Source organism: Saccostrea cucullata, unplaced genomic scaffold, assembly GCF_032062105.1.
Source record: "Saccostrea cucullata isolate Sc308-1 unplaced genomic scaffold, CSIRO_AGI_Scuc_v1 ctg65, whole genome shotgun sequence".
Classification (NCBI taxonomy): Eukaryota; Metazoa; Mollusca; class Bivalvia; order Ostreida; family Ostreidae; genus Saccostrea; species Saccostrea cuccullata.
In genome coordinates, this window is record NW_026938807.1 from 132391 (window position 1) to 156096 (window position 23706).

General features: G+C 32.9%; 1 protein-coding gene across 2 annotated transcripts; it reads left to right on the top strand.

The window, feature by feature from the left end:
• Window positions 1-315: 315 nt before the first annotated feature.
• LOC134251449 (uncharacterized) lies at window positions 316-23307 on the top strand. 2 transcript variants are annotated; one of them, XM_062733872.1, is made up of 12 exons: window positions 316-393; window positions 592-641; window positions 5973-6103; window positions 6997-7161; window positions 7898-7944; window positions 17681-17705; window positions 17813-18394; window positions 19950-20849; window positions 20934-21500; window positions 21763-21798; window positions 21902-22477; window positions 22725-23307. In XM_062733872.1, the coding sequence occupies exons 2-12, from the start codon at window positions 598-600 to the stop codon at window positions 22730-22732; spliced, it is 3081 nt and encodes a 1026-aa protein (XP_062589856.1). In that variant the 5' UTR covers window positions 316-393; window positions 592-597; the 3' UTR covers window positions 22733-23307. The 2 variants fall into 2 exon arrangements, with proteins under 2 accessions (XP_062589856.1, XP_062589855.1); XM_062733871.1 differs by lacking the exons at window positions 316-393; window positions 592-641; window positions 5973-6103; window positions 6997-7161; window positions 7898-7944 and adding an exon at window positions 13940-14333.
• Window positions 23308-23706: the final 399 nt, after the last annotated feature.

The window sequence follows — 23706 nt, forward strand, 5'->3', positions numbered from 1 at the left end:
AAATTTCAAAATATTTTCTTCATTCTTATGAAGATTCCAAACTTTCGTATCATTTCAGAGAAAAAAATATTATTCGTGATTAATTCATCCATTTTATATAATTTCTTGATTTTTTTGTAAGAATTCGTACCTGTTTTAAAAATGGAAAAAAGCGTAGACGATTATAATTTTGGACTCATTTGCTCGTACTTTTATTCTAAAAAGCGGTTCAGACGTGTATACCTATTACACTATCTTTGATCTGGAAGCATGCAGTAGACAACATATCTGCAATTCATCCTAAAGTCTTCATGATGTAACAGGTCTACAAGAGTGACAAAGGAAAGGTCACCTTAGATAACATTTAGCACTCTAACGCCACTGTTTCTCTCTCAAGGACTGTGAAATAGGTTGGTACTACTTTCGTTGTTTCCTAAAACATAATGAAATAAAGCTTTATTAATGTATGCAAAATTTGTAAATTTTTCAAAGTAACATGTCAAACAACGACATTACCACTAAAATGCCATCTACAGAGTATATTCAATTTGATGATCGTACTTTTTGAAGAATAAATATTTAAACGCTACCCTACGTATTTTTTTTTCATAGGACAATATGCAATTCCTCCTGGCAATTTTGTGTTTTGGAATGGTCTATGCGTAAGTAGTTTTCAAAGCAATTTTTACAAAGATTATCTTGTGACTTATTCAATAGGACTGGACATTCAATTTAAAATATCCATATACAATCTGTCATGTAAAATGATATTAAAGTTAAGAGTTTTAGAGAATATAAATGTGGTATTGTGTGAAATAAAATCGGTCATATGAACTTTCCATAGTTAAAATTTGATATTCACCAAGATTTTTAAAAACTTTTAAACATGTGTTAGTTCATGAAAATCAAAGGGTAAAAGGCAATGTGAAGATGAATATTGCCGTTCGTTACGTATTGTAGCCAGCGACATTCACTGCACATATTGTCGTCTTTCGGAATGTATATGAACACCGGCGACAATATGTTCCACGACGAACTCTTCCTGCAGAAAGAACGGCAAAATGTACTGTCATACATGAACAATATTGTCGTTGGCGACAATATGGACCTTGATAAATACTTTATTTTGTCGCCAATATATTTTTTGAAAGATTACAGAGAAAAAGACCGATATACACTCAGAGAGAGAGAGAGAGAGAGAGAGAGAGAGAGAGAGAGAGAGAGAGAGAGAGAGAGAGAGAGAGAGAGAGTGCCAGCACCTACTGCGACACGGGAGCTCGATTTATACGGTCTCATCCGAAGGACCGGTCTGCCCGTCCCACAGAAGAATTTGAACCCGCGACGTACGGATCAACGGTTCATTCTACCTATTCCCACTCTTTGAAAATCATGTAGAAAAGGGTAAGATTTTATGTGGGAATAGGTGGAATTTTGTGTAAACAAATAATTAACTATGTTCTTAAATTTAGGTATTAAGTTGCTTTTTCTTGTAAGATCTTTTTATTATTTCAAAAATCCTAAATAAATCATATTTTTTCATAGATGTATTCATTATTTTCTGTCTTAAAATGTACAAAATACAGATATAAATCTAAACATCTATTGTTATTTGCAAGTGGGAATAGGTGGAATTGGGATTTTTAAAAAGTGGGAATAGCTAGAAGACACCCGGTTCAACTCCTTACTTCGCGACTCTAGAGTAGACGCTCTTACCACTGCGCCTCGGGGGCGACGAGAGAGAGAGAGAGAGAGAGAGAGAGAGAGAGAGAAAGAGAGAGAGTCGTGTGAATTCCCATGGATACCAATAGCGCCTTATTGTAAGCAGATTTTTTATTCAACGAACGAGTCTTCAAGGAAGTGTAATAGTAGGGCTGGCTTTAGTTAGATGTCCCGACGCCGACATATACAGAACGTAATAATGAAACATCACAGGGCTTGAAATATACTTGTAAGGCAGGTAAGGGGCGTTAAAATAAAATAAATAGAAAATTCGTTAAATTTAAATTTGCTTTACGTTTTATTTTCAGGTAAATGATTATGTTTCACTTTTTAATAAAAAAAAATCTTCTTCAAACCCATAACAAGTGAAGACTGCAATTTAGCTTTTATTGGTAATGTATCAATAAAAGTGAATATATACCAATGGAACTTTGTAGACATGTAAAAACAAAAAAAAAAAATTAACAAATAAGTTTTTGTACAATTTAATGAGGTTATCCCCTGAGCTTTTGAACATATATTTATCTTAACCTATCCGGTATATTTCATGTTTCTTAACCTATATATTATGTTTTAATTTTTACAATGAATTTGGATTCTCCAATGCCAATTTAAGAACCCTCTCTACACTGCACACTAAAGAGTTCTGATTCTATGGTATTTTTAGGTCACCTGAGTAAACTCAGGTGACCTATTGCTATCTGTTTTTGTCCGTCGTCCTTCGTCGTGCGTCGTTCGTCGTGCGTTAACATTTGAAGATGTTTAGCTTCTTCTCTGACACCACTGAACCAATTTCAACCAAATTTGGCATATAGCATCTATGGGTGAATGGGAACAAAAATTGTGAATTTCATGGTCCCTGCCCCCCTGGGGCCTGGGGGGTGGGGCAAAAACCACTAAAATTAGTGCAATCTTTAAAAATCTTCTTCTTTACTCCGGGACATCAAGCAGTCAAATTGTTGGTATGATTGTAATCAGCATTGAGTCCTCTACCAAAATTGTGAAATTCATGGCCCAAGGGTCAGGGGTTCTAGTGCTAGGGCGGGGCTAAACAGGTTATATAGTAAAAATGCATTATTACTTTGAAAATCTTCTTCTCTGCTTCTGGGCATAAGCTAACTAAGTACATAGTTATGTTGAATAAGATTGCCTCTTTCAAAATTGTGAATTTCATGGCCCCAGGGTCAGGGGTTCTGGTGTTAGGGCGGGGCTCTATTGATTATATAGTGAAAATGCATAAATTCTTTAAAAATCTTCTCCTCTGCACTTGGATATTTAACCACAGAACTATGTACATAGTTATGATAAGGAAGGATGCTTCTTCCCAATTTTTGAATTTCATGGCCCCTGGGTCAGGGGTTCTGGTGTTAGGGCAGGGCTCTATTGGTTATATAGTGAAAATGCATTAATTCTTTGAAAATCTTCTTCTCTGCTCCTGGGTATAAAACAAACAAACTAAATACATAGTTATTATGACCGAGAATGCCTCTTCTAAAATTGTGAATTTCATTGCCCATGAGTGAGGGGTTCTTGTGTTAGGGCGGGGCTCTTTAATTGTTTATTTAGTGAAAATACATTAATTCTTTAAAAAATCTTCTCTTCTCCAGGGTATGAAATAGACTAATCAAGTACATGGTTATATTGAATAAGTCCGCCTCTTCCAAAATTATGAATTTCATGGCCCCAGGGTCAGAGGTTCTGGTGTTAGGGCAGTGCTCTGTTGATTATATAGTGTAAATGCATAAATTCTTTCAAAATCTTCTCCTATGCTCCTGGGTATAAAACCACTGAATTATGTACATATTTATGATGAGAAAGGATGCTTCTTCCCAATTTGTGAATTTCATGACCCCTGGTTCAGGGGCTCTGGTGTTAGGGTGGGGCTCTATAATGATTATATTGTGAAAACGCATGAATTCTTTGGAAATATTTTCCTTTGCACCTTGGTATAATGCCAATGATCTAAGTATATATATATATGATGAAGAAAGATGCCTCTTCCAAAATGGTTAATTTCAGGGTCCCTGCATTAGGGGTACTGCGGGGGGGGGGGGTTTACATAGTCTGAAAATAAAGTAATACTTTGAATTCCGTTCTTTGATATTAATCACCCATTTCTGATTAAATGAAATTTATAAAATTTCTAAAATTTTAAAATATGTGGCCACAGGGTCAGTGGTTCCTTTGGGTTGGTGTGCACAACTGGTGGTTATAAAGTGGAAATGCATTTTCTCTCTGTTACTCTGATCTCCCTTTGGGTATTAAGTAACCAAATTAAGCATGCTAAATGTATAGGTATGATAAACAATGGTGCCTCTTTCAAAATTGTGAATTTCAAGGCATTTGGTTTAAAATAGTCAAACCAAATTCAGTTGTTGGAAAGTTGTTACACAATACTCAGGTGACCTATAAGGCTCGTGGGCCTCTTGTTTTTGAAGTTAGAGTGATCTGCATGTATTTTCTCTACGGAAGTAAACAACAGTGATTTCTATTCACTGATACTGTGTTGTGTTTGATTTTTTTTTTTATGGGGGTAAATGCCACGCACCATATGTTGAAAATCATATAAATAAGCTCAATACTAACACCTTTAGGCCAGGTAAAATTAATCTTTAGATTCTCATCCTAATTTGCCGGATTTTATTTTTTATATTTTATAATTGTTAATTTATATATAGGCCTAAGTATATATACACATTTTTTTCATTACCTTAATGCAAATATGAATAGATTTAATTCTTTTCATATTCTTTTAAATATTTAAAGAATTTTTTTTCTTTAAAAGTTAAATATTTATTGTTAATTAACAAATTAACAAGTACACATTATACGGCACACCCTGAACAAAATGAGGTGGGGATACCAATAAATTGTGTATGCGTGACTTCTTACTTTGCAAATTCTATATAAATGTTCTAATAATTATTCTACTGAAAAATCTAGCCCTTCTCTTAAGTCTGTCTACGATGTTGTAGATTTTTTTTTTTATTTCAAAGATGGAGATCGTTATATATAACTTGACTTTCCTCGTCTATTTTTACTTAGTTACAATCTCTCTACATACTTGCTCCTGCCAGTGATGGTATCTATATGTGTTTATGCTATTTTTTCTTCTCTGCCTTCTCTATACTGACAAATTATCTTTTCCTTACACATTTAAACTGCTTTTATTGCCGATTTTTCTCCATTCTTCACATGGCGTTTTTGCTATAAATAGCGACACGCGAATTTTGATACAGACGGGAGATAACTCTTAAACTTTGACCCAAATTCTTACTGAATAAAAATACAAGAAAATACCCAAAAATCAAAATAAAAAACATTTTTTGAGAGGGGCGGGCCTAAAGATTAATTTTATATGGCCTTATAGAATATATTTTTCTCAATATCCAAAAAAAACATTTTGTACTGGTGTAGAGAGGGTCCTTAACTATATTCAGTTAACATTCCATGGTTAAATTGCATACCATAAGCATTAAGTGAGAAACTATATTTTGTGGCGGAAGGTTTTTATTTTAATAAGAAAATGATCATTTTTTTCCGTTTTTAAGTAATTAAAGTACCCCGGTATGTTCATTTTGGATTCCTATTTTTACATGCAGCCTGCCCACAAAGTTATTTTGTGCAGTGGACTGTTTTATACTAATTTGTGTATTAAATAAACTGACATGAATTCTATAATCACATTTGATAAATATAGCAAATGTATTGTGAAAATAAATTTTAAAAATAGCCCCAATTTAGCTTAAAATTAGCACTATTTCATGAATATCTAAAAATTAACATGATAACCCCCCTTTACGTTTTCTTTTTTGAATATATACATTATTTTTAACCATTCTTCTTAAATTCAGTAAAATGTCTTCACTTTCAAATAATCTTTTTGCTCATAAAAATTCTAATGCCAGAAAAAAGTGAATGTTTAAGTGCAAAAAGGTCAAATAATAGAACATGCGGAGTAATTTATTTTTTTTTTTCATTTTCACAAATTTCAATGTATCTATTTAGGATGAAATAAGACTGTGTTTTCCCCATAATTTTTTTGAACAAAAAATATTGGAGGAAAAACTAAAAAAAAAAAGAAAGATTTTTGAGTAAGATATATTTACAGTGCAAAAAAGGTCAAACTCTGCTCTGTAGCACCAACAGAAGCGCATTGACCATCATTTTTTGTTTTGATTTTTAATAAAGCTTTGTGTATAAATTCTAAAAATATACTTGATAGAAAATTCTCATTACTTTTGAAGGCAGGATCCATCCTCCTTACATGTAAGAGCCAATCACCATGGACTGACCTTAGACCAGATAGGACAAATGGTAATCGCGAACATGGACAAAAATGCCGACGGCAATATTACAGTGGATGAGATGTTGTCAGAGTTCGTTACAAACTATGACCACGACAGTAAGTTCTTCACATCAGTAAAGCATGGGGTGAAAACTTATTGGTAAAATTGTTTATATCAGTATAAACCTTTAAAATTCATACTAGGTTACATGCATCACATCTCGTGTAACCCTTGAACTTCGATCTTCAATTGTTCATCATTATACGCCAGAGGTAAATTTGGTATACCAGTAATAAAGGAAGAATCAAGTTTAGTTTGTATGTATATTTGTATCTAAATAATGATAAAAAACATCATGAACATGATAGATGCAAGTGTGATTTATAATTGATTTAAGGATTTTCCGTGCTAAAACGTTTCAACAATTCATTCTTTACGTATTAACATACGTTTTGAGAACAAAATTAAAGAACCAATAATATAACGTTATTCTTTAATTTTAACTTGGACTGCGTGTTCTACAAAATGTTTCTTTTTTTTTTTAAATTACAAAAATATTTTAATATATTTTACAGTGCTTTCACATATATAGTCTGTACAATGTATTAGTTTACATTTAATGCATACTTTTATTTATTCTTCATATTATACAAATGCAATTTCTCTTTGGTAAATACATGTTGCATTTCAAAATCAAAAACTAAAAATATATATGACGTGTTATATATGTACTCGTATATGAATCTTTAAATTGTTTTAGTTTCTTTGATTAAGCATGAATTATTTTCGTTGAGCTTTATCTCCTTTGAAAATCTACATTTTATTTTGTTTTGTTGGAATACTTCCTACTAGTTTATTATCTGAATCATCATTTATATTTATCAAACAAACACGCATTTATTTTTTCTTTTCAGATTTGTTTCGAAATTTTTTAATATATTGATCTTTAATCCCTGAAAAGTCACTTGTATTTAGGAACCTGATGAATGATTTACATTGATCCGTTTAGGTAACGGGTGCGTTAGCATGCATGAGTTCACACATCAGTGGAATCATGATTACCATGACGACCACCACGCTTCGGAGAACATGTATAGACATCTAGACATAACCTATGATGGATGTTTGTCAAGGATTGATCTGGACATGCATCATATGGCCATGGACACAGACAGTAAGACTAACGGGGGAGAGGGAATTCTTAATTAATGCCCTGTTCACACGGAGAGTTTAATTCGCAGTAAATTGATGCGAATTAAACTAATGCGAATTAAAATAATGCAAATTAAATTGCGTTCACACGACAGCTAAAGCGAAGTAAACTAATGCGAATTAAAATTTTATTTCTCCAAAAAGTATTATGACGTCATTTGTAAATCAATTCATGTATACAGAGCCATCCACTTGATATAATATTCATAGTGGCTACAGATATACATTTAGTGATAACCATACTATTCCTTGATTTTTAAACCAAATATAGCGTGGATACCTATATCTAACCACCAACATGTGTCCTGTGACTTAATTCTGGCCTTACGCATGCGTCAAAATTTAATTCGAATTAGCTTCACTTAGCGTCCACACGGAGCTAATGCGAAGTAATGTAATGCGCAGTAAATTAATTCGAATTAAAATAATTCGCAATAAATTCTCCCTGTGAACGCTAAGCGAAGCTAATTCGCAGTAACTTTACGTTTAATTCGAATTAAACTCTCCGTGTGAACAGGGCATTACATGTAATTACTGAGCAATGTGATTACGATTTTGATTTAGATTCCAGAGGAATGCATTGATTATACGAAAGTTTATTTCCATTGAAAAGAAAATCATAATTTTATTTCTATTTTAGTGATGAGTTTGAATGACACTTTACAGATATGTATTTATATATACCGTTTATTCTACAGATGATGGCACCGTGACCTCTGCTGAATTTATGGAATGGCTGCATCACGTAAGTTAGCATCACTGTGATACAATAGGCACACAAAACAAATAAATTTTACCAGAACATTCTCTGCAGGGATTTCTTTGATGCCCAAATCGCATAAAGTATATTTTAAAGCAATTTCACAAGAATATGTTTGCATAGAAAAAAATACATTTGGCACAGACACAATTCTTTGAAGTTGTGTGCTTTAAATTAAAATATTTTCAATCTTTATATTTCTCGGTTATGTGAAATAAGGTTAGTCATCAAAACCATGTATGCATACAGTCCAAACTATACTGGATAGAAACTAAAAATGGGAGAAAAATTAAAAAGAAAAAAAAATGGCAAAAATAAAGTCAAAGATTATCAGTAAAAAAATAAAAATTATATTTATTTTCTTGCCATTGATTTTTAAAGTGTGATCTCTGTAAACAAATTAAGAGAAATAACGATTTCTTGATTTTTAATGTAATTTAAATCAAGTATGCACTAATTTAACGATAGATAGTGCTTATCTTAATTTTTTTAAAAAGTTTTTAATATTTTCTTTATTTATTTTTGCATTCGAAACAGGTTCACCCTGATAGTGCCGGGCATGGTCACCATGGATAAAACAATCATACACGGCAAGCAATAAAGCAAATATTAACACTCGATCGTTATCATTTTTTTTATACAAACCAGTTAAATTTAAGCTTATCTTAAAGCTACATTTTTTAGTGTACGAGAAGACTGAAACACCTAGCACATGCTGACTTTTTCAGTACATAGAACAATCAACATTTTTTCAAGAAAGAAAGCATGCCGATACTTTGTACAAAAAATACAAGAAATATCATCGCAGTGATTTAGTTTTTGTCGTAAAGAATTCGTTTTCGTAACTTTATTATACCATACAATTAATATATCATATTTATACCATATATATGGTTTTAAGACTAATAAATTCTTGATTTACATTGCCTCTGAAAAAAGTATATTTTTCAACTTTTTTTTTTACTAACAGTTTCTTTAAAATGCATGTTGTCTATATTCCTCTATATAACATATCATTACGATTCATTAGTAAACTTCGCGATTGTTCAGTCTAAAAAAAATTGAAATCTAAAATATTGAGATTACTGAAATAAACTAGAGGTACTGTGAGCGATGAGCTCACTAAATGATACCCCCCGCCTCCCATATGGTTATAACTGGTGAAAAAGTCCATGTTTTCCTGTGGCCGGGAAACCCAAAATATGTGTCGGATCAGAATGTAAAATAGGAGGTGCACAATGGCAATATGTAATAAAGATTCTGTGAAAGTTGCATCAAATTTCATTCAGTGGTATGAGAGGAGTTGCGGATAAGAGATGGGTACCCCAAAGCGTAACAGACGGACGGACGGACACAGACGTACAGACGGACGGAATTAACGATTACTATATACCCTCCCGCTTTTCAAGCGGGGGGTATAAAAACAACAGACATTTTAAGCAATGCAAATCAAGGGGAGAGCAAACACAAACCTCTTTTTAAACATCGAACGTGAGATCTGGTGCCAGGGAAAAGAAAGACTCCTCTGCCTGCCGACAGCCCACCTCTAGTTAGGTAAATCAGTAGACATTCTTGTACCAACAATTAATATTAAAAGACGCAAGTGGGCATTTGCATCGAACATAGAACATGCAAAATGATGATTTTGAACGAGATTGTTAATATTTTTGTTCTATCGTTGTGTTTGTCGATAGCTTGCTTCGATTAAAAAAATTATCGTACATAGGGCATGTTCTTGCATATCGATACAATTGAGAGACATAAACCCTATATGCATGTGTAAAGAGTATATAACAAAGGTGAGACGAGGATTGAAAAATTGAATTATCATATTTATTATAAAGTTTTGATGATGAGTTCTCAATAAAATGTTTTTAGTAAAACATCTAAATTGGAAATGAACATATTTGTGAAATACCGTGGTATCTTTTATTTCAGTGACACGTTCTTTGGGATATATTGAGGAGATTGAGATATGAATGAATGTATCCAATATTAACTGAAAATATGTCGTCGATATATCTTGATGTCAAGTTGAAGGATGCATTAAGATTTTCATCTTCTTGAAATAATTTTGCTTTTGTATGAATACAAAAGTAGGTCTCTAATAACGGGGCGGTATCCCATGGAATTCCGACAGATTGTTGCATGGAAGACCTGATTTCCAAAAAAATACATAAGCATTATCAATAAGAAACTCAAGCATCTGTTAATATTTATTTCATAGTACTTGTGTGTACAATCAAAAAAGGTTAATAAAATAAATATAGAATTGATAACTTTGTTTTGACGGTTATTTTATGTTCCACAGAATATTTAACATGTGGTGCCTGCATTTCTTTGACTGACAACAAGCGTTGTCATTGAGAAACAACAGAAGCAACAACAACAACAAGTGGACTGTTTGACCTATAAAAAGTATTGATTGTAGTCTCTTACTTCATGTCAGGCCTCGTTCTATAACTGTTTAAATATTTTTTCGATGAACTATTAATGTATTTAATGGTATTCATTTGAGGAAACTGATTTAGCTTTGCTGTTGATGCCTTGCATTTCATTTTGCTAGCCTTTAATTTAAATTTGCAATATTAAGAATGGCATCACATTCCTATTTATATGAATGTTTTCCAAAGTTCGAATTAAAGAAAAACATTGCACTGGTCAACCCTAATATCTAAATTTTACTTTGATTACATAAAACATCTTCGATGCCAGCGCATGCCTTGGTTAAATATGAGAGGGAAGCTGTGCTACTTAGTTTCAAATTTTTGTGGTTTTGTTATGTGCCTCCAACTCTCGAAATAAATATAAAAGCAAAAACATAATGGTTTCGTATCCGATGTTTTATTTATAGAATAACAAATTTAGATCTGCCAAGATAGCTTAATAAATATGTCATTCGATATTGAACAAAAGCCATTTTTTCAGGATTTGTTTCCACTGAGAATTAATAAAACATATAAATATGAAATATATTATCCCGTAGTGAAATTTCATAGTAATACTCTAAAAACCTAATGAAATACACACGATTATTAAAGATTTTCTAGAGATATGATTTTTCGCCCACATTATTTTAATTAATGCCTCAGCATAACCATGGGGCATGTGAAAAATACATCAATGAAGTATTATCAATTACTCCTGTATAAAAGTTTGTGCGAATTAGATATTTACTTTGATATCTTTAAATCTTCAAGTTTTGAACTTAAAATGTTTAACTAAAATTAAAACGCTGCAAGTAAGCAGCATGTGAAGAATAGATCTTTGTAGGTTTGATTATGCATGTACAAGTTATAATTGTGGGAATCGTTTCAATATTCAATATTCTCTCAGGAAAGGACATATGTAAGCAATCAACTGCTGTCAAATGTATTAGAGTAAAATAAAAAAAAATCACTATCATAGATTTCTGTTGGTGTTAAGTTACAAACTGTGCCTCTATAACAGTCTAATACCATCCCGGTATACGTATGAATTTATTTTTTCAACCCAATATTTGACGTTACGTTAGCAAATTAATAAAAAAAAAAACTAAATACGTTCACTTGTTAGGATGATAAATGGTCAGTGTGGATAGATACCTACATTGATTTTACTTGAAGAAAATAATAATCTATTTATTGGTTTTCTTATTCAGAATTTTAAAGAGAAGTGAAAGTAAACTTCACTCGAATAATAAAGTAAGTTGAGTCTTTCCATAGTCTTCTATGCATGTTTCTTTTTCATATGAGATTATTTATACAAAAAATATTATCTTTAAGCTAAACAATAAGCCTTACGTGTTAAAGTTAATGTCCCTTGATAAATCAAAATCTTGATTTTCGATTATTTAAGATCCAGTGTGTTTGATCTGCAGTGTCGGATTGATGGCGTGTTTTAAAAGTAAGTAAATGAAATAAACGTAAAATTAATGACTATTGAAAGCTTTGTATACATAAAATTTAAGTTTAATGCGCAAAAGAAAAATGCCTAAAATGTAAAATTTTGTGCCAAATTTTAGTCTTTATCTTTATTTGAAATAATTCCAGGCTGGAGAGATGTTACTGTATTTGAAATAAATCCAAAATTAAAAGCTTGCCTGCATTGAAAAGCATTCAGATATGATATTGTCTGCATTTGAGGTTCTTAAGATCTGAGAGCTATATTTATATTTGAATTATTTCCAAACCTTCAAACCAGAGCTAGATCGGGGGGCCCGGGTTCGATTCTCGTTCGCGGCGCCGCGTCATAGCTAAGACGTAAACAAAGGTAGTGACTGTTCCTTCGCCAAGCGCTCGGCACTAGAAGTGAAAGTCACGGGTCTTTCGGATATGACCTTAAAAACGTACCTCCCGTGTCACGGTAGGCGCTGGCACAATAAAGAACCCTCACTGCTCAATGGCCCTGAGTGCCGAGCATAGGTCAAAATTGAAGCCCTTCACCGGCATACGGTGACGTCTCCATGTGAGTGAAATATTCTCAAGAGAGACGTAAAACAATATACAATCAATCAATCAATCAAACCAGAGCTATTTATGTACGTACAAAAAATATTATCATATTTGAGTCATATTATATTTCTCAGTTGAAATATTTACAAAATCGAAGGCTGTTTTGTGGTGTATCAGACTATCTTCCAAATTCAGGATTTTGCTTCTCTTCTTTGAATACTGAAAATCCTTTTTTAGTTTGAGGAGAAAATATGTCTAAGTATTTGAATTCGCTATTGAAATATGGGAGGCAAATAGGTTACTGCAAAGAGAAATTTTACCATTTTTTGGAGAAAACGAATTTTTTACGACAAAAACTGAATCACTGCGATAATATTTCTTGTATTTTTTGTACAAAACGTCCATAACAGAGATTCATAACCGTGTTTGTTAAACAACTGTTTAGATTTATGTTTTGTTTTGAGCATATTTTATTGACAAGCAAAAGGATAAGAAAAAAGTTCTAACAGCTTACTAGTTCTTCTCCTTAAGAAAAAAAAACACATAGTAATTGTCATGCAAAATTTATGTGTAATATGTTTTATCTTGAAATACATAAAATTCAATTGTGTATTTTTTAAAAATTCTAGATTTAAATAGTGTATCTGTGTTTTAAACTTGTTCCCAATGTAATTGTTTCGTGTTTATGTCCTTTTTCAGTGCGTTTGTACTTTATAATGAAGCACTTACTTCCGAATGGAGATAACCAAAAATATTTATCCATAAGAAATAAGGGAATATATTGATAAATAATTATATACTGATTTTGAATAAAATCAAAACAAAACGAATAACATGTGAGCAAAACTGGAAATAATTCATTTCATGTTATGTAATATAATTTTTTTACTAGCAATTAGGACCCTTAGCGTAACATGCTTGAAAGATTTGCAAAAGCGGTGACCATGTTTTGCAATTGGTTCAAGGAGTTAGTTTGAAGAAACCATTTGACTGCTGATAAGTATATTTTAGATAATTTCAATTTTCAGAACAGGAAGGAAAGTTCGACATCACAGAAATAGACATTTATCAAGGAGGATGCTAGCTAAAAGTGTATTAATGATGATTAATTTATGCAAATAGTGTTATTTTCAAACGCTTTGTGTTTAAACCCAACCTGCAGCCAACTAATCAAGAAAGAAGTCTTTTAACAATTTAAAACAAAACATTGAACACAGTTCCTTAATACAGTTTACACCCACTTTTCTATGCTCTTCAATATTAATGAAAACTACAAAAATAGACCGGTTAGACAGTTATTTGTCGACATGGGGCTTATGGCTTACAGATGTTCTTGTCTTCCATCAAAACAGCTAAAATGCTTCATTATTCCAAGACCTCAGAATCAACTCATAAAGGTAACCACATCTTAAAAAATTACTCCCACAATCTTCGTGTTTTAAGTTGGAAACAAATTATGATTATGAACTCCCAATGATTTCATTGATGACAAAAATAGCCAAAATTCCACTTGTAATTCCCATAAGATTTTAGTCATTCATTGGGAGTTTTACCCCGCATTATGATTATACAATTCCAGCTGCTAGTGAAATATTCGGATAAAGTTCTGACATATCTCAGGTAGATGTATAAATTTCAGGGATGCTTTAAGAGTTCGGTTGAATGATGCTCCTTGATAAAGATACATTGGATATTGAGGAGAAAAGATATAGAAATAATCCTAGTGGTGCCTCATCCTGATTCTCCGCCCACGGGCACCTGTCTTTGTTGTTAAACATTAATGGAATAACTGTTTCATGACAGCCCAGTGATGTTTGATACAGAAATGTTTGGATAATAAGAACACGCCAATTAGTTAAGCTGACGAAAGGAATAGATAGTTTTTTCATTATGGAACCTCTCAGAACAGTATCACTGCTGGTCCTACTGATTCCTTTAACAGTAAGTTACTTTCAGAAAAATAAAATAAAATACATTGTTACGTACTGTATATCAATAAGTTTAAATTTACATTTAAATTTATACTAACGCTTTTTAACATTAAATGAATTGTAGGGTTTTATATATTTTGGAAGACGAGAGATGATAAATAAAGATGATGTAAGCTCATCAATGTCTTCTACAGTCTTTATTAATGCATATATTACCGAAGAATAATGAAAGATTCTTATGACCAACGGCATTTTTGTAATGATAGCACTTTATTCTAATCTTTATGTAAAATGATCAATTTAAAAAATAAACTAAAGAAGTTAAAAGTATTATCCCCATATTCATTTAAAGTTTGTCCTTACAAAGTTTCAGTTTCTACTCCTCTACTTAAATATACAAATTTTAACACTCTCTCTCTTTTAAAGACGATTGCTTATCCTTCTATCTGTATTCTTTCCTGTAGTTGCGAAAAGAAAAGTTTATTTTCTAAGAAAATGATTATAAAATCTGTAAACAACCATCTTTAAATAATGGTCAAAGAGTTAGCATTCGACTTTATAATATATTGTTCTTGCTGACAAAGTCATTGTATAAACCATAGAATTTCGAACAAGACTATTGACCAACTTTTTTCACAATTGCTTGCTTCATATTACAAATTGTTCGAAGATAAAGTATGCTCTTGCATATTGATTCAACTAAGAAATTAACCTAAAATGCACATGATAAGAGTATATTTCTACATTAGTAAGGGAAGTTGACGAGGAAAATTGAATGAAGTCATCATAATTTTTTTTTTTTTGACAAATTGAGTTTTTGATAAAATATCCAAATATGAAACAGATGTGTCAGAATGAAAACACAATGATTTATATGTTAAAAAAAATACTTGTTTGAATATAATTTTGTTGTATAATGTCATGATACAATATGATTTACATCTTTATCAAGCATTTCATGACACGATTGAGGGTTCAGGGAACTAAAGTGACCCAACTGATATACGTTTTTGTGTCAAGGGCAGATCATTTAATGCCGTGCTGCTTAATCATTGGAAGATAAAACGACAAACATTGCATGTCTTCAACACATGCGCCATCTATCGGACTGGAATGCCGAAAACATATCTATAAACTATTTCAAGTTTCTTTATCGGTGGCGGAGGTTAATTGCTACAAGGTGGTGATCTGTTTAAAAAAGTAGGAAGAAGCTGTTTTGCATTATACGACAGCTATTTACTGAAAGGTTATTTTTAATAGATAATTTCTGGCGAGTTTTTGCTTGAGTGATAGGAGCCACCAGAGAGTTAATATTATGTTGTTCATAAACATCCGTAAATCACAAATATATTCATACATTAATTTCATGGCATATACATGCTTGTTTTGTTATCAATAATCATAAATTCACAATTTCATCATTTGGTATTGCGTAGACTTCAATTTGAAAATCACATATCAAAGATGCAAATATTTCGCTTATGTCTCAAAGCGTTCCCCCGAATCTTAGAAATAACTCTTGTCTTTTCCAATGCAGAAATTACCTGTTTTCAAAAGTTCAAAGGCATACTTGTCTTTATTTTGTAATCCATTTGAGAAGATGAGGCAAGCTCTTTGAAGTTTAATTACCCCAAAAGGCAAATTCAGTAACGTATAGAAAATTAACGATACTTTACAATAATTATAATAAAATGTGGACGACAAGAAACAATTGCAATTTTTAATCTCAGATGAAATCTGACATGCTCCTTTGAGTAGTACATTACTGAAAAGGATAAACCAGCTAAGCTGAAAGCTGATTATAAGATTAGGGTATATATATATATATAAAGTATTAACCTTTATAATGTTACTTTTTATGTGATGTATTTATGTGTGTATTTGCATTATATGTTTTTACAGTCACTTTTAACTTAGCTATGTTCATTGTATGAAAAATAAATAAGTGTTTGGTTTTGAAATTAATTGTGATTCTTTTGTATTTGTTTATTTTTGTTAATGTTTAATTGCATGGTTAAAATTATAATACTAAACAAGATTTATATTATGCATTTCAACATATATATGGTGCTTTGTTGAGGTATAGGAAGGAGGAGGCATAAATATATATATATATATATATATATATATATATATATATATATATATATATATATATATATATATATATATATATATATATATATATATATATATATATATATATATATATATATATATATATAACTTTATATTTATTTTATCTTGAAATTAAATAAATTAGATGAATATTTTCGTGATTAAAATTGTAATACAGAAATTATGTAACTAGCTTTGTAATGTTATTTTAAAAGAAATTGAACCTATAAAATTTTTTTTTACATTCCAAGTAATAAAAAAAACTTAACAGCATTAAACCCAAGATCTAATATCTTGAAGCAAAGGTATAAATAAATGCATGACATAAATAATCTTAAAGATTTTCTGATATATTACTATACGAACAACTTTATAACAAATGGTGTCTTATCTTTTTTGTCGGCTAGACGGAAAGATATTTTTTATATAATGGGTTACTATGTCAGCTAAGAATATAGAGCGTGTAAGAAACAGAAAAAATGTTGCAAAGTCCTGTTTATCTGAAAAGTAAAAAAAAATATGAGAGAATGATTGAAGATTTTAAAACCATTAATAGAAAGTTATTTACAGTTAGCTTCGAAAATGTTACAATACATTCGTGTAACACGGAATGGCATTTTTCACAGGATTGCAAGGTTAATTAAACAATGTAAAAAACTCAGAGTATTCTTAAAATAAAAGATAGGCATTTGGAGAAACAACGTATATTGATTGTAGATTTATTTTAATCTGTAACTTGTGCCAACTTAATCACGAGAAGGTAAAATGGCAATTGGCAATAGGAATCTTTGCAATCGTTGAATTCCTTTACTTAAGCAGCAATATTCCCTTGTCACCTGCATACGGGGTTTACTTCTCTCTGTTAATTCAACTTGCACGAGCATGCTTTACCTATGTACAATTTCTATAAAGAGGTAAATTATTCACACACTGCTGAAACAAGGATACCAGCAGTCTCGTTTAAAGTCATCATTTCGTAAGTTCTATGGTCGATACAATGACCTTGTCAGTGAATACAATTTATCATTAAGTCGAATTCTTACTGACGTTTTTCATACTAACAGTTAGGTCATTATTTTCACACTAAATTCTCGATAGACTTTCACGTTATTTCCCGATCATGACAAGGAGCACACGGCGGATGTGACCGGTAGGCAATCTTATGTAAGAAAAAAGTAACGTAAGCAATTTTATAAAAGATTTATTCACTGCCGAAACTTTATTTTCTTTATTTTACAGATTTGTCAACTGACCCTGTTAAAAGGTAAGGGCTCTACGAAGAACACTTTGTTGGTTCAAAGATTTATGTGACACGTTCGAAACGCTTTAAAAATGTGTGAAACCATTATTTATTATTTTCTTTTCTTTTAGAAAATGAATATTTCTGCGGCAACAAGCCAGCTGATATAGTTATCCTGCTTGATTCTTCTAATAGTATATGGGCTCCAAACTTTCGAACGCAGATTGACTTCGTAAAGAACGTGACTTCTATGTTTGACATTGGAGCAAACAAAACTCGTGTCGGTGTTGTTACATATAATACTGACGTTGTAGAAGAAATAGGACTTGGTGACTACACAAACAAACCAGATCTCCTCCTTGCCATCAATAACATACAGCAAAGAGAGGGATATCATACACATACATTTCAAGCCATAAAATATATGCGCAAACGAATGTTTAAAAAAACTTTCTTGGAAAGAGGAAATGCCGCCAAAATTGGTATTATTGTCACAGACGGACAGTCGTCAAATGTTCTTTTCACCATATGGGAAGCTGCAAGGACAAAGAGGAGAGGCATTAGACTTTTTGCGGTTGGAATTGGGGATAATACAAATTCTCGAGAGCTGAAAGGAATTGCTAGTAAACCTGAAAGCGATCATGTTTTTAAGATAGACAACTTCGGAGCCCTGGATTCTATCAGACAAATATTAGCAGTTCGTACTTGTGAAGGTAAAAGAATATAAATATAAGAGAAAGCATACCAAACTTCAAAAGTAATTATCATCTATACAAGGTATTTAATGTTAGACTTGAAATATTCACCTGAGCAACCAGGAGACATGTTGCTACTCGTCTGCGTACGTCGTCACCCCTTTTGATAGTTTCTCCTCTTTTAAACAATTTTGGGTTTAAAGAGGACAGACATTAGAATCCCCTTTCTCGCCAGGACAAAATTATAGAAATCTGTTGTACTTAGTAGATTTAAAACTATCTTCTCTATAATTGGACCTGAAAAGGTTAATGATTTTGAATGTCTGAATCACAAAACTTTGACGTTTTTGACCCTTGGAGAATTTTAAAAATTAAGGTAAAGTATTCAGACCTAAGGGTGGAGTGAATTGATCATGATACAAATACATCGTACAGTATTTGTGCAAAATACATTGATTTACACCATAATATATCAATTAATTGGTAAAATAAATCTTTGGAAGCTCAAAATTTCGGTTATTTTCTTGCTTAGCGGATCGTAGCTATAGATCTGTAGCTCGCTGGTATGATAAAATTTGAATAGAACGACGACCAGAAAGCTACAGTGTCATAAAGATTGCAGGGTAGGGCTTTGTTTCATTTTTTTTATCATTTTCTTTGTAATATCTAGTGTACTTGTACTTGGAATTTAAAAAAAAAATATGTAAATATATTTCAAGGCCTATCAGTTGTATTAGGTGGCTTCCATCAAAACTTTAATACCATAACTTTTAAAAAGAATAAAGAAAACATTAGAAGGTAACACTCCATATGAAGGCAAACTATGAGCAACAGATATGAAGGGACAATGACCTGACTCCGGGGCCATAAAACTGAGACGAGTTCACTTTTGATTTCAGTCTCGCTTTTTCAAAAGGGATTGATAGTGGAAAAGTAAGGCTTAGATTGAAAGTGAGCTCATCTCAGTTTTATGGCTGACGCCTGAGGTCTTCATGTCAAAATCAAGGTCAGGGGATAGATTAATTAATCAGATATCAGTTCATTATACTTTCTGTTAAGAATAAATATAACATTCAGTTTGTGTATAAAAGTCAGATAAGCATGATGAACTTAATATCATGTATTGGTGGCTCAAGTTTTAGAGAGCACGTCGAAATATTCTTGATATTTGAAGATTAATGTAATCTCTCTTATTTACTAACTTCACTTTTGGAGCATCATATATTCCGAATCCATTATCACTGTCAATAAAAGAAAATATCATCAAATATCTGACGAAAAACATAAATGAACTATGGGGAGATAACGAACAGAATTCAGACTCAAAAGTCCAAACAATACAAAATTGGAGCAGAGCAAACACGGACCTCCAAAATATTCAGAGCGGGATCAGATGCCATGGCAGTGAGAATCCCCTGCTGACCAGTCACACCTGCAGTGTGTTCTTATATACACATGGACCGCCTCCTGAATTGTTTACAGTGCATTTATATTTCATTTCTGATGATCAAGTTGTCGAACAACGAATGTGGTTTTAAAATGCCTTATACATGTCTTATCTGTTCTTTTGTAGTTATACCAGAAACAACAACAACGACAACAACATCCGCCACAACGACAACAACAACCACACCCACCACAACGACAACCACACCTACAACAACAACCACACCTACTACAACGACAACGCCCACTACAACGACCACACCAACCACGACAACCACACCTACAACGACCACACCAACCACGACAACCACACCTACAACGACAACACCAACCACGACAACCACACCAACCACAACAACAACTACACCTACCACGACAACCACACCTACTACAACGACCACGCCCACTACAACGACCACACCAACCACGACAACCACACCAACCACAACAACAACTACACCTACCACGACAACCACACCTACTACAACGACCACGCCCACTACAACGACCACACCTACCACGACAACACCAACCACGACAACCACACCTACCACGACAACCACACCAACCACGACAACAACACCAACCACGACAACAACTACACCTACCACGACAACCACACCAACCACGACAACCACACCAACCACGACAACGCCCACTACAACGACCACACCCACCACGACAACTACACCTACTACAACAACCACGCCAACCACGACAACCACACCTACCACAACAACCACACCTACCACAACAACCACACCTACAACAACAACCACACCCACAACCACGACAACAACACCTACAACAACGACCACACCCACTACAACGACCACACCAACCACGACAACACCAACCACGACAACCACACCCACCACAACGACAACGCCCACCCCAACGACAACACCTACCACGACAACAACAACCACACCTACTACAACAACCACACCCACTACAACGACCACACCTACCACCACGACAACACCTTCAACAACAACGACATCGTTTTTACAGTATGTCAGGCAAGGTATATAGTTTTATCCGCGTCAAAATCCAAATGTCTTGATTTATACCAATGAAATCAGTTGCTTACATTTTAATTTTATTTCAGCCTGTGCTGGAGACAAAAATGATATCATGATAGCTATAGATTCTTCAAATAATGTACGGGACCACGAATTCAAATTACAACTTAAATTTGTGGAGGAATTAGCCAGAAATATGAACCATAAGACACTCAGTACTCATATTGGTGCAATATCATATAGCACTGTCGTTGACAGCATTGTGACTCTCGGCGAATCCCAAAATATAAATCATATCGAACAAAGATTAAAGAATGCAAAAAGATCTCATGGCAGAGGAAGAGTAGATGAAGCTATAAGATACGTAAGGACAAAGGGATTCCTCAGAAGCACAACGAGAAAGGATGCCACACAGATAGGCATTATAATAACCGCTAGCCCTGGAACTGCAAAGTCCATTCGAAAGTCAAAAAGACAAGCCTCAAAGGCAAGAGACACAGGGATTATTCTCATAGCTATAGGGATAGCTGACATTAATACAGAGGAACTAAAAGCGATTGCTGGAACTTCTGATAGAATTCTGCAATATCATTTTCCATCAGCTAGATACCTCTCTGCAAATTTAGCAAACTTGGCACATGGAATCTGTACAAGTAAGTATGTCAAATTCAGATGGAAAATTGTGTTGTACAGTATGCTTTTGACTTCATTGACAGAATTGTAAAAGATATTGGACTGTAAGTGATGTATCCTTGCAAGATTCGTTTCTTTTCCGCCGGCAATATGAATATTAACTTAAATCTGTGAATTCTTTCATTGAAAGCAATAGACCTACATCTTAACTACTGTTTGAAAAAAAACAAACTTAGTAAGTGCACCAATATTTTATATATATATTTTTTTATATTATTTCAGTTGATAGAACATCTGTCAAGGCACTTTCAGACAAATGTAAGTACCCGCTTAATATACAGAATACATCGTATCAAATTAAATGAATATAAATGTTTGCTATAATGAATAATTTACCTAGAATATGGCTTATACATTCCAGCATGTGGCTCTAGACAAGAGGCAGACTTTATGTTTATGTTGGATGGGGTAAATGCCGGAAAAACCAATACCCGAAAGGTTTTAGCTTTTATACAGGACATAATGAAGGACGTGGAGGTTGGCCCTAGAAAGGTGCGAGTAGGTGTCGTGTCAACACAGCCAGATTGTGGAGAAGACTTTACTGGATTTAACCTCAATACCTACAAACACAACAAAAAACTTAATCGCGCCTTGGAAAAAGTCAAAGGTGCTGATGTATCGGCAGTATTAAAAAAGTTAAGACAAAATATGATCTCCCGGGCTAAAGGAGGAAGAAAAGGTGCTAAAAAGGTTGCCATTCTGTTTATAGATGAAGGACTAGAAGACCCAGTAAAGGCCTTTCTAGAGGCAGAGAGAGCTAGCATTCAGGGAATAGAAGTTTATATTGTAAAAGTTGGTAAAGGTCTTTCCATCGAGAGCGATAAGATTGGACAAATGATGAATGATGAAGCACTTAAACAAAATAATGTCTACCACATCTCAAATTATGATGAACTGCCAAACATTAAACAGAAGATTTGGTACAATATGTGTGATGGTAAGTACAAATTTGAAGGCGTTGTTCGTAGGTAATGTTCAAAAGAAGGGAAAAGAAGGATACCATATTGTCGAGTTTATCTGGAATTTTAAACCGTAAATTACATCTTTAAAGTTATTTTTGATTTGTAAAAAAAAAATATAGGTACATGTATGAACGGTATGTCATATTTAGAGCCTTTCTTTGGTTAAAAGAATGTTTTTGTTCCAAAACCCTTTTAATTCCATGATTTTGTCATTTTAAACAGAGCTTTGATCGGATGCGAGAAACACTCTTGAACTGGGACCAATAAAATAAACCAGACCCATGATCCTGAACATGGAATCAAAGAGAAAGATGATCCAGGACTAATATTATTATTTTCCCGCAAATGCTGTCTAAAAACATACTTGTTACAAAAAGCACAGCACGCAGTGATCTCGATGCCTACAAATATTTTAGGAAAAAGGCAAATTCTAGACAAGCTAAATAAAGAGAGATCAATATCTCTACAGAAAATGCATCCCATCTCAAACTCAAATTATTCATGTCTGACACGATGTCAAAGAGCTGGTAAGTTTTATCACAAGGAAAATCCCCTTGAATTGAGTGTATGTATGTTTGTGATAATATTATATCGTATATATAATTATGCAATACAAACTGTTGTAATTTGTATTGGGAGAAAGAATGTTTCGTATAAAAGAATTGTGTGGACGTGATTATTTTATGTTGATAAAAAAAAATTGTTGCATGATTTACCTTTGCTATTTTTATACATTCTGGACTAAAACATTTGTCTTTCTACTTATTTTTATAACTTTTGAAATATTTATTAAAAATGAATACATGATTAGTTTCTTTTCACTTTAACTAATAGAAAAGAAACAATTAGCGGCCTTACAAAAGATGCGATTTGTCCTACGTTTTGTTTTTAGGAAGATAAATAGGAAAAAAATCTTACGAGCACTGCCTCTGCAACAACAACAGCGAAGACACAGTTTTTTTTAATTCTCAGTTTATCTTTTTGTGGAGGAATGAGAAAGATGCCACACAGTTATCGTAAAACTGATTCTGAACTGTCAGGAAACACGATAAATCTAACCTATACGTGTTTAAATACATAGAAAGCACAGGTACCCTTTTTACATTTGTGTGTAGTCCCCATGCCAGATAATCAACAAATCGTATGTCGGATCTGCAGACAAATATCTCCCAAAAATACAACAGAAGTATTATAAAATGATTTA

Coding starts and splice junctions, on each gene's coding strand:
- LOC134251449 (XM_062733872.1), top strand. CDS start 598: ATGCAATTCCTCCTGGCAATTTTGTGTTTTGGAATGGTCTATGC. Junction 7,162..7,897: donor TATGGCCATGGACACAGACA/GTAAGACTAACG, acceptor TTTATTCTACAG/ATGATGGCACCGTGACCTCT. Junction 20,850..20,933: donor TTTACAGTATGTCAGGCAAG/GTATATAGTTTT, acceptor ATTTTATTTCAG/CCTGTGCTGGAGACAAAAAT.